The sequence below is a fragment of the Lycorma delicatula genome, chromosome 5 (genome assembly GCF_047948215.1).
Source record: "Lycorma delicatula isolate Av1 chromosome 5, ASM4794821v1, whole genome shotgun sequence".
In the NCBI taxonomy this organism is placed as follows: domain Eukaryota; kingdom Metazoa; phylum Arthropoda; class Insecta; order Hemiptera; family Fulgoridae; genus Lycorma; species Lycorma delicatula.
In genome coordinates this window covers 143,933,503-143,946,663 of record NC_134459.1, presented here as the reverse complement: position 1 = coordinate 143,946,663, position 13,161 = coordinate 143,933,503, and the positions used below count along the sequence as shown (strand labels likewise).

The 13,161-nt window shown below is 29.1% G+C and overlaps 1 protein-coding gene across 1 annotated transcript in view; it reads right to left on the bottom strand.

The window, feature by feature from the left end:
- Window positions 1-523: 523 nt before the first annotated feature.
- Window positions 524-13,161, bottom strand: part of LOC142325450 (putative E3 ubiquitin-protein ligase HECTD2) — a 91,547-nt gene continuing 78,909 nt past the window's right edge. Inside the window, exons 13-17 of the mRNA XM_075367226.1 lie at window positions 11,718-12,101; window positions 11,528-11,602; window positions 6,185-6,379; window positions 4,701-4,816; window positions 524-878 (exon numbers count right to left, since the gene is read on the bottom strand). Of these exons, the coding sequence (XP_075223341.1) occupies window positions 614-878; window positions 4,701-4,816; window positions 6,185-6,379; window positions 11,528-11,602; window positions 11,718-12,101 (1,035 nt within the window). The 3' untranslated portion in view covers window positions 524-613. The remainder of the gene's footprint in view (window positions 879-4,700; window positions 4,817-6,184; window positions 6,380-11,527; window positions 11,603-11,717; window positions 12,102-13,161) is intronic.

The following is a 13,161-nucleotide window of genomic DNA, read 5'->3' as shown; positions in this document are numbered from 1 at the left end:
TAATATTTTTTAAAATTATTTATAAATAATTGTTGACTGTAGCCTTGTTTTCTATTTTATATCAATAAATTTTAACAAAGCTTTCTGTAGAAGGCCACCTTTCGTACATTCACTGTTGTTTAGTTTCATCAATCCTTTAAACATCAAATTTCATATATTTTTGTAAATTTTATTGTAATAAATTTCTTTATTTGTCCAGTAAAATACTGTGTGGGATAATGTTATATAAAAGCCATACTAAACAAGTTGAATTGTGAGAAACAATGCACTATATTTCACCAAAAACCCTTTTCCAGCCTTATTATAACAAACTGTATTCCATACAGGACACTGAACAACATAAAAATGGTATAATTTAGATGCTAGCAAAGAATTCAAACTATGCTTAGAAGGTTGACATAATTTAGTTTATATTCAAGGTTGAAGGGATAAAAATTATCATCGATTCACAGATGATTACAACTTTCCAAGAAAAAGGCATATACTTAAACTGGGAGAAAAATAAAAATAATAAAAGTCTGCATATGTTAAAAGAATATATTGTGAATCTTAACAATAGATGCATTTTATATATCGATTTTAAATAACAAAATATACAATCATTTTATGAAGTCTATTCAAGTCCAAAACCCTCAGCATTTGAAATAGCAATAATCAATTTTTCATGTAATGTTTCTTGTGATTCATATTGTGGTAAAACAAGTTGATTAAAACATGTATGTGCCTCTGGTAGATTCTGCGGTTTATTTGATAGTTTAGTAACCTTGAATGTCATCTCTCCCATTCCACCTACAGGTACTCTATCGCTACCTGTTGTAAATAATAAAAATTTTTTCTGAAGATCTTCAGATAATGAATACAATACCTCCCAGAAATCTCTGAAACAGAATACAAGATGATAAATTATGGTTTATAAGAAACGGAACACTTTAGTATTGATGTAATTAATTCACAATATGTGTGTTGCATTTTAATGAATGTGTATATTATTCTCTTACTAAAGCCTGTCTGATGTAGACGGAGCTAACCATCATCAGTGGTGATTAGTATATCCAGCACACTTGGTTTTTGACTTGTAATTTAGTACTGAATGTTTTGTGAAATTTCATATTTATGGCATTCATTACTCATCTTTAGACGTGGATGGAAATGGAAATTTAGCATGTGATAGTTTTATTTGTTACTTTTAAGAGAAACATAAAAAAAAGTTCATCATCTGCTGAATGAAGTTTTAAATTTGAACAAATCCTATGGTAGAGAATACTGGAATACTGAAGATAATTAAAGTAGTTTATTATTTTCACACGGTATAAAAAAAACATTTAACATTAAAAAATAATATCCTAAATCTATGCTGAAATAGATAGTATTTTATTCCAAAAAAATTTGGCTTTTCTTTCCTAGGCATTATAAGAATGTAATTGCATTTTCAATTCACTTCCATTTTACCCCATTCTAACTCATATCTTTTTATTTATCTGATAGGAAACGCAATTTTTTATTCGTCAAATGTTGAATCTAATGTTCAACAATGGAGTGAAGAAATGATTGTTTTTTAATTGAAAACTGGCAAAAAAACAGAAGTTGCCATTTAAAAAAATAAAGTTAGCTGTTGTATTGAAAAAATGGAAATGATTTGACAAATGGTAATACCACAGTTTTAATGCTTACTTACCCTTTTAAATTTTTTATAGCTCTTACACTTTCAGAAAACCTAAATGGTAGCGCACTTAAAATGAATGATGTATATAAAACAATATTCAGTTCCACCAAAAAAAGACAATAATCTGTTTCATGTTGGGTTACTTAGAATAATACTTTGGCCTACAAGAAAGTAAATTTTATTGTGGTTATACTACCATTTTTAATTAATTACATGAGATTTTACTACTACTTTATTTTAAGTTTATTAAAATTTAAATTAAATGTATTATTTCTTTTACAAAAAAATATGCACTCTAGGCGAATTTTTATATTATCCTACATTAGTTAATCCAGTATTTTTCCAATTCTTTCTTGGTTATCAATACATAGATTGTTTGATAGCAGCTCTCCGTATGTCTCTTTGGTCAGCAATTCTCTTGACCTCAGCGTAGGTACTGCAGCCCTTGTCATTTTGTATTTATTTAATATATTGCATCCTAGATCTACTTCTAGCATTTATCCTTCTTAATCTCATTCGAGGATGGACTTAACTAAGCTATTATGATTTAAAATATGTGCAATCCATACAGCTTTTCTTTTCCTAATCATTTCCAACAAGCATGACTTCTTTATTCCCATTCTTGATAAAACTTGTAACATGTGTAACTTTGTCAACCCAACTAATTTTCATCATCTTATAGTAACACCATAATTCAAGGGCTTTGATCCTTTTTTTCTCAGCTACCCCAAATGTCAAAGTTTCATACCATAGAGTAGTGTACTGTACACAAGTTTCACCAGTTTTTCCCTGAGTGTCATATTGACATTCCTTGACGTGAAAAGTTTGCACTTTTTGTTGAATACCTCCTTTGGTTGATGCTGATGCAACTTCATCTTTGATCTTCCACATGGGTTACCTTGTCACCCAGGTAGGTAAAGCAGTCTACACTCTGAAGTTGTTTACTGTCCAAACAATTTTTGTGAGTTAATATGATATGTTATGTTTACTAATATGATTTTCTTTTGATCTTTTCTTTACTTATTTTTAAATTATACTTCAAGCTACGTGCTCATTATAACTTCTTCAGCATGGATATTAAATCATACTAGTTTTCTGCAAATATTGCTATGTATTCACTTTTTTTTTTCAATTAACCATATAAAATTTTGTTCCATGAATAATTACCATGTAAATTTGTCCAGGGAATATAATTTATATTTATTTTTAATACATGGAAATCCATTTTTTAATGTATAACATATTTATTATAATATTTTGTTGTCCAGGATTGAAACCCAGTCAGTATCTTACAGTGAAAAGCTGAGACAACACCACTCCTCTATGGAGACCAGCAAAATGCCTTCAAAATTATGGCATTATTCTATAAAAATTTTATTTATCTTTAGATAGTTACATCACTGTTATTTTATTTAATTATAAGTTTTATGTATTAACTTAATATGAATTTTCAATCTTTTTATGTCTTAGCTTTTCATCTGCAGGATACTGAGATCGATCCCAAACAAGAATAGATATTCCAAGTAGCAATATGTAATTCACATATTAAAAAATGAATTTCCATGTATTATACAGTTCCTTGGACAAATTAAGTAGTAAATTGATCATGAAACAAAATTTTATGCCATTAATGAATGTCTTTTTTATTTGCACTTATCTTTTTGTTTATTCTTTTTTTACTCTATTCAAGGGTTTCCCATGATTTTCTTGATCCTTCTAGGCAAATACCAGTGCAGTTCTTTTTCATTATATACTAAATAGCACATGTACCTGATCATTATTCACACTTGTCCTTTCTCTCTGTTTAGTCTCCTGAACCACCATAAGGTATTACTTCAGAGGATGAAGTGCAGTCTTGTACAGTCTCTGGTCGACCACTCCTGAGGTATGTGGTTAATTGAATCCCAGCCACCAAAGAACATCGGTATCCACAATCTAATATTTAAATCCATAAAAAGTAACTGCCTTTACTAGGATTTGAACCTTAGAACTCTTGACTTCAAAATCAGCCGATTTGTTATGACAAGTTCACCACTAGACCAACCTGGTGGGTTCCTCACACTTATCCATGTATTTACATAACCCAACCGCTGTATGAAATCTTATCTTTAGTTAGTTTATTTTTTGATAAAAGTACTTTTATTATAAAAACTGTTTATTTTCATTAATTACATTTATTATGTAAAATAATAAGGTGAAACTAAATGTTCTTATTATTTCAAATAAAATAGTAAACATTTCTGTAATACTACTGAAATTATGAAGAGAAGTAATTACAGACATAAAAAAATGTAAACTGCTGTAAAACTATTAAAAAATAGGTAGTAAAAAAAAATATTTATTTTAATACACCAGTTTTTTGGTAACTTTTTACTGTTATGTTTATGTAAACATTTTTTTTTGCCAATTTATTTATTTTAGTTTTAGTTATCAGCTACATGTAATTATAACAGTAAATGTTACATATTATATAATATTAACTGTGATAAAATAAAAACAGGGCTTTGTATATGTAGAGAATAGTGTTTCCAGCATAGTTCTGCAAACCCACCGGGTTGGTCTAGTGGTTAACGCGTCTTCCCAAATCAGCTGATTTGGAAGTCGAAAGTTACAGCGTTCAAGTCTTAGTAAAGCCAGATATTTTTACATGGATTTGAATACTAGATCGTGGATACCGGTGTTCTTTGGTGGTTGGGTTTCAATTAACCACACATCTCAGGAATGGTCGAACTGAGAATGTACAAGACTAACACTTCATTTACACTCATGCATATCATCCTCATTCATCCTCTGAAGAATTATCTAAACGGTAGTTACCGGAGGCTAAACAGGAAAAAGAAGCATAGTTCTGCAACACTATTTTATATAGACATAATATAGTTATGACCAATAAAAACTATTCTACAAGTAAAACAGATTAAATAGTTTAATATGGTACCTTAACAATGTGACATTAATTAATTTTATAAAGAATAATACATGTTTTGATTTTAACAATGAAATTAAAAAAAAAGTTTAGTTTTAATCTAATGCTCACATTATACAAGGGTCGTCTGCTCTAAATCCATCATATTCTGTAACTTTGCGAAGCTCATTAAGATCAAGAGTAGGAGAACCACAAACTAACATTTCAACCTCTTCAGGCCTTAACATCTGAAAAATGTAATATAGTACATTATTAAAAAAATCTTATTGATTGACTCTACATCTGAAATAGACCGTATTTGTAAAACAGAGGCTTGTGTGTGTGTATATGTATGATTATAAAAGTTATACATTTTTTGTTCATAGGTTCTTGTCAAAAATAAAAAGGACATGTTTAAAATGGAACCTGATTATGAGTAAAACTTAATTTTAAATTTTTATTTAAGCTAAAATATTTATGAAAAACATCATTATAAATTACTTAAGTGCGTATTAGTCAGCAGTTGTACACATTAGTGATATGAAAATTATAATTGATAAAAAATAACTTAATTATGAAATTATTCAAATGTTTAACTGAAATGAAATAAATTTAATATTTGTTTTTGATCTATTAAAGTTATTAAAATCTTATAGACATAATCTTCCAATTATGGTTAAATTATCATTCAGAAAATGATATTTTTGAGAAAGATTATGAACCTAAGCTAACAGATGGCAAAAGAGCAGCTTTCACAAGATTGTTCCTCAACAGTAGGAATTCATACCTGCATGATTATCTGACATCCATCCTGTTCAGATATATATATTTTTTTACATGATTTAGATCATGTTCATTTAGAACTTCCCTATTAGCACATGTTGATTTCCTGCTTGGGTTTAGTAATTTGAAATACAATACTGAAAAAAAAATGAAATGCAATACTCATATTTCAGAAGTTTTTTCATAACTCTCAATTTTGGTTCATATTGTACTTAGTTTATTCAAAAAACTGGTACAGAAATGCATTTATTGACATCTCACTGCAACAGATTCTAATAGAATGAATACAGTACACAGCTTTTTACAATGATACAATAAATATTAAAAATCAGTCTTATTTTTTACAAACACATCATCGAAATAAGTCTCATATGCATAATCATTAAGAACATGAAGTTCTGATACGCAAACAAAACAGGTAAACTAGTCAGTCAATTAAAAGTATACAAAAAAAGAACATAAAATGAGTTTCTAAATGAACAAACAAAACTAATAATTAAATTAATACACAAATATGAATATAAATCACAGTCCCATTTGCGTGGGCACAAATATGAACATGCATCTCTCTCTCTCATTCTTTTTCTCTGTGTGTGAACATGCTATTCAAATAATCATGTTGAAAGTTCCTTCAAAACATAAGCAACGCATTCACTGGCCCAACTTAGCCCTACACTGAAAAAGGTTGATTTAGAGCAAAAACTAGCTCAGGCAGTTTAAGTTCTTCTGAATTTCACCTTGAAATAAGTTTATTGTAATCAGTTCAAAATTATTCTATTATACCTTATGAATAATCTCATTAAAAATTTAAGAAATGTATAAATATTACTTACAATAAGAGCATTTGAAGCACATACACTATGAAAGCCAAGATAAAATGCTCTGAACTGATCATATATAGCTGTATTTAATACCCAGTCCAAATAAAGGTTAACATACTCGTCTCTATTATTATTGCTTACTGGTATACTATCTCCATCAGGTTTTAACATAAATGTTTTAACATTCCCGTACTCTTCTAAAGATACCTGTACAAAAGATTAAGTTTTTACTGTTCATCTTCTTCTAAGATGGCTATGATTTAATGATATTATTTTTGTCAAAGATAGTCCTTAAAAATTAAAGAAGTATTTATATGAAAAGAAGATGATTTCATCTTCTTCCATTGGTTTTATACACACACACACACATAAATATATATATATATATATATATATATATATATATATATATATAGTAGCATGCAAAAATTAATTTGAACACGGAATCTTTTGCTTATTTCTATGTTATAGCTACATTAATTGATTTATCCATTTTTTAAGATGTCTTTATAATGTGAGGTGTGAGGTTATTGTTCTCTAGTTAATTAGCAGTTTTCATGATATAAACAGTGTTTTGTAAAAGTTTATTTCATTTTTTATTAGAAAATCATATTTTTATTCTGTGTTTTGAATATTAATAGTGGATGTAACTCCAAGAAAGCATTTGAAAATTGTTTCTCTTTCTGAGCATGACACAATGAAACTAGCTTGTGAATGAACTACTAGGAACAGTGAATGCGAGTTTAAAACAATTTAAAGGAACTGGTTCCTTTTCAACATAAAGAAAAGGCAAATGTGGTCATAATAGAAAAACTACTCCCAACACAAAATCGGTTATTATTAGTGAGAAAAAGTAAACATGATCTAAAATTATCTGCTGTGGACATAAATCAAGATTAGCAGCCAATGGAACAGATTTACTTATGACAACTGTTAGATGCAACTTTCTGTCCTTGCAGTTGGACAGAAAGGTCATAGCTAAAATGCAACTTTTAACACCAGCAATATACAGAAAAACGACTTGTGGGCCATAGCACATGCTAACTAGACCAAAGAGGACTGGAAAAATGTTATGTTTTCTGATTAGTCACATTTTTATGTTCAGGGACAAAGCAGGATTCTGCACGTTAGAAAAGTATCAGATGAAAATATATCACCAGCTCATATCCAACAATCAGTTACAGAAAAAAATGTTTTGGTATTGTTTCACATTTGAAGATCATTGTTCATTACTTTCAGTAGATGATACGCTGAAAAGTGATGGATAAATCAGAAGGAAAGAGTTCAAAACAAATTCCCGCAAATCAATGGAGTGTTCCAACAAGATTTGGCATCATTCCATACTCCTAAAAAAGTGGAAACATTTTTCAAAGAACAAAGCATTAAACTGCTCCTTTGGCCACGCAACTTCCCAGACTTAAATCCAATTGAAAATCTTTGGGCAATAGTCAAAAAACAACTCTCAAAAATGAATTGTACCACAAAAATTAACCTCATTAAAGCAATGATATTGGTATGGTTTCATGATGAAGAAATCAAAAAAATATGTAGTATACTTGTGAATCAATACCAAATAATGTAAATGAAGTGATTAAGAATAAAGGAGAAGATGTTATTAGATATTCACTAATTGTACCAGTATAATTTTTTTTCTAAATGAAGTTACTTTTTATTAAATAATATCTGTGTTCTGATTAATTTACACGCTACTGTATATATTTAGATACTTTATTTTACTGTACTTTTTCTGTGATACATTATTATCACTGTATTAAATTTATTCTGCTCCATGTAATGGACAGCAAAGAGAAGATTCAAACTGAGGTGTACTGTTTACATTGTACTGATAAATGATCATTTCAGTGTAAATTATGTTTTAAATCTTACATCAGTTTCATATACTATCCTGAAAATTATGTATTAGATTTGATCATATCTCAGAATATTATATAGAAATTAGAAAATTATTTATTATGTAGGAAATTCAATACAGTTTAACAATTTAAGGAAAATTTATTTAATTTTTCTTAATGATCAGAGGAAATAAAGTCTCTTTTTAACAAAAAACTTTTGAAATGATGATCTGAACCAGTCTTATAAAACATAATATCTTTAATAACTTTTCAGTTGCTCTTGCAACCATCTTCAGTGATTGAAGCTGCTGTTCTCACGCTGATATCAGCAGATATTATTGAAGTCCGAAGCTTACAGGTCAATAGAAGATGTTTTACCAAAATTTTTTTGTTAGTTTTACTTTTTCAATTTGTAAAACATATTTTCCTTGTTTTACAAATGTATTCACGTAACAGTTTTGTTTTAATTCCACATGGTTTTTTCTTTTTTTCACAGCATTGTCAACTCATTATCCACCATCAGATTGATTGGAGAATAACCTAAAAAAATTAAATTGCACCACTTTGGAAGACTTTTACTTTCATACAACTTTTAATTTCAATCTCTGATATTGAAAACGGTTACAACAAATAACAAAAAACATAATAATGACTGAACATGTAAGCGTTATGTGGTCTGATTTTATTATCTTTATTTTTGAATGACATTATAATTGTGGCCAAAGTTTGTATACAATTTATCTGTAATTCATAATCACAGTATTAATACACTGAAATTGGTACTTTTAATTCTGTGTGTTTAATGTTCAGTAGAATTAATTCATTATGCACATATAAAGTATTACTAATACTGACATCCATCTTCTTAAAGAGAATAACCTGTAAAAGATCAATCATCTGGAACCAAAGATGATTGATTGCCTTTGGAGGATTTGATTGTACTTAATATGTTTTAAATTCTTATTGAAATATGAAACTTATCTTAACAAATAAATATTTATTACCATAAATAAATGAAAATCCTCTCATTGAGCTGCTCATCACTAATTTTCATATATCCCAAACCAGCCAGCAAACTAAAATTTGGCTTAGGTTTTCTTAAGGATATCTTTAGGAAATTTGTTTTGGTATACAATCCCTGAGAAGAAAAGTTGAAAACTTAACAAATTTGTACCCATTAGGTAAGTTCTCCTCAAGTAGTCAGTAGTAGGGGATATTTTCTTTATTTATCCCTAAGGAGATAAAAAGGGATGCAAATTGTTTTTCAAAACCCCTCCAGTTGAGATGCAATACTTTCAAGAGTTAAGAATGCTTACTCTAACAAAACTTACAGTAACATTTACTGCAGTTTTAGGAATTACTGTATCCTTAAAAATCCCATTTAATTTAGGAATTTACCTGACTAATCCTTAAACTATGAGATGTGGCAAAAAAGTAAATGAGACTGGCAACAGTGGGAGCAATCTGGCAATGATGCAAATCCTCCTTCACATAGCTTGTACGTCAGTCATTCCCAGTCACTCAGTGAAAATTTCAATCTCATACAGTAACTATACAACCCTAGACAGCACGGTAAGTGAAGTTGTGTTTTTGCAGTACATTATGAAAATGGAACACCGAATTTGGAGCAATGGTGTGCCATCCAATTTTGTTTAAACCTGGTGAATCCATGAGTTTGACCTATGAAAAGTTGTAACAAGCCATTGGGAAAATTCCTTATCAAGAGCACAATTTTTTTGGTGGGCCAGGAAGCAGTGGAAGACAAACCCTGCTCAGGTGCCTTCAATGTACAAAACTGAAGAAAATTTGGAAAGCGTGAGGCCCCTTGTGAGGTCAGACTGTCAATTAACATTGAAACTGATTAGTGTGTTAAATTAGAATCATTTTACTCTTCATCAGATTTTTCTTCAAGATGCAAGCATGAAAAAGGTGTGTGCCAAGTTGTAGCCAAAAAACCTTTCCATTGAACAGAAATATAATCAGAAGAATGTATGCCTTTACCTTCTTGACAGAATTAAAAATGACACAGGTGTCTTCAGTGATTTGAGCATAGGTGATGAATCATGGAATTTCAAATGTAATCCAGAAACAAAATGTCAAAGTCATGAGTGCCATATTGACACTTCTCCTCGACCAAAGAAAGCTCGAATGAACAAATCAAAAATGAAGACCATGTAATTTTTTTTTGACAGTAATGAGATTATTCAGAAAGAATTTGTGCCTCAAGGACAAACATCAACAAAGTTTTTTTTATAAAGTTCAGAAAACGGTGCTTCGTGTCAGACCGGACATTTCGAACACTTGGATGCTCCATCATTATAACAATCCCCTGTCACACAGGCATCTCCATCAACTAGTTTTTAATGAAAAAAGGGATTCTAGTGGTTCTTCAGCCCCCCTATTCACCTGATCTTAGTCAGTGTGACTTTTTTATTCTCCTGGATCAAAACCCACTGAAAGGACATCATTTTGGTACTGTCAAAAACATTCAAAGGAGCATGTAACCAAAGAGCTGACAGCATTTCAGCATGGTTATGAAGAATGGAAGCAACGTCTCTGCCAATGTATGAGCTGCTGGCCTCTGTGATGTGAGTGGTAGCATCTCAGGCTTTCATCCAGAAGTCCCGGGTTCAAATTCTAGTCTGACATAGCAATTTCACATGCTACAAAAACTGTCATTCATCTCATCCTCTGAAGTAATACCTAATGTTAGTCCCAGAGGTTAAAAAAAAAAAATATATATATAAGCTACTCAAGAAAACTAGTTTGAAGATGAAAACATTGATGTATAAAAATAAAATAAATTTTTGAAAAAAATCACTCTTATCATTTTTCTGCCACACCTCACCTTTGAGAGAGTGAAGCAGAATTAAATTTATTTTCCTTAATCTCTGTATACCTTCTTAATTTATTTTGATAAAAACTTAATATGTTGACATTCTAAATTATGAAGTTTCATATAAAATTGAGGTTTTCATTTCAATAACTATTAAAAGAATGAAATAAAATAAGCATAATCTAATTTTCTTACGATTATCTGTAACATGTTTAATTTTTTTTATCACAAATGTTAAATAAATATTGTATCTTGAATAAAACTTTGTTACAATTGTTAAATAGAAAATTCTCTGAAACTGTTATTCCTTCAAATCATCCTTAATAACATGAAATACTCTAAATTTTTTTTCTTTTATGCTAAAAACATTTAACTTGACAATGAAGTACTACTGAGGAAGATCATTTTATGTAAATTGAAAGGTTGTTACCGTCACTAATTCTGCCTTATCTTAAACAGGGAGAAAACTGAAATTTGCCAGTTATTCCTAAATGGTCTTTAGGAAAAGTAAAATAATATCACTTTAATTAATCCCTAAGGGGTTAAAAAGGGGCTTCCTAAGCTTAAAGATTCAATATCTGTCAACAAAAAGTGGTTACCACAACTATTAACATATTCTTTTGCATTTTTTGAATATAATTAGTTTGTCATATAATAAATTGTTACCTGAAATGTTAAACACATATCCTCTTCCACATTACCTTCATATGCTAGTAATTCAGAAAGTCCTCTAGCTACATCCTGTAAAACAAAATGAACTAATTGAAATTGAAATAAATTATTTTACTCTAAAATTTAAATTAAAAATGTGTGAGATTACTCATATAACAAGAAAAACGTGATTAAACAAACTCACAGGCATTATTTCAGCAAGATCATCAATGGTTGGATTTCTTACAACTCCAACACCAGCAGTATCTGCAGGAGGTACAACAGGTGGTGAAAGAAGTTTCCTGTAACAAATTGATGGGAAATGGAGGTCGAGTATAATAGAATTATAAACAGCTAATCCCATTAACACTCCAATTAAATTATATTCACGTAGATTACCCTCTTGATCAGTACTGAACCAGTAACTACGTGAGTGTGGATGGTAAACAAACATTCCATAATCAGGATGAAAAATTTGCCTTATCAGCAATAGGAACCATTCTTTTGTTAGTCCACCCATGTCAAGACCTGGCTCTCCAACAAATGAAACTTTTAATTTTTTTTTAAGATCCTTTTGTTTAGTCGCTATCTGTAAACATAATGAATAGAACATACTACAATTAAAAAAACAGTTAAAATACAGTTTCAGATACTTTTTCATATAAAAATGCTAATATTTCTTATTACAACTGATTACATAGTTTTTTAATTAGTTCTCTTAGTAATTTCAATACAAACACTTAATTCATTTACTTTTAATTAATCCAGCTCCATGTTATGAATATCATCTATTAAACTCCATTCAGTTTTAAAATTGAATGTAGTTTTAATTTTCTCTGTTTCAAAAATTTCAGTGGTATCATAATATAAGATAAAAGCTGTAAAATTTATTAATAAAATCATCAAATATGATATAACAGAATCTTAATTGAAGGAACTTAACATGTAAGTGTTTCAATAATCCAAATTCTGTTTCCATTTCAAACATAAGAAATGCAAAGTTTGTAATTAGTGCTCAGTTTAGAAATAAAGAGTTAAACTTTTTTAAATTATAAAATGCTCAGCTCAAGAAATTATAAGCAAATGTGAGTTAACAGTAATTATGTACTGGGTTCAAAACAATTTAATGTAATACTTAAAAAATTCAAATGTAATACTTAACAGAATTATATTTTGCAAGTTTATAACAAATTAATTATAACTCAATTGGATTTTTAATAAATTATACTTGATTAAGAGCCATTTATTTTAAATAATTTAATCTACCTTATTTTTTTAAATACCTTGTAATCAAAAAGTATTGTACACAGAATTTAAAAAATCTTAAAAATAATCTTTAAAAATAATTTGATTTTTAATAAATTATACTATTTAAGATTTTTTAAATTCTGTGTAGAATACTTTTTGATTACAAGGTATTTAAAAAAATAAGGTAGATAAAATCATTTTAAATAAATGGCTCTTAATCAAGTCAGTATAGCAACAGAAGACTGTATTATCTCAATTTGGTTCAGATTACCAATAGATAGAATACACAAAAAGTAAAAGAGAACTTGGTTGTGTATCACCCATGTCAGTATCATTTTGGAAGAAAAGGATATGTAAATAATGGAATGTACAAATTCAGAAGGAAAGGAAGGAAATTAGAG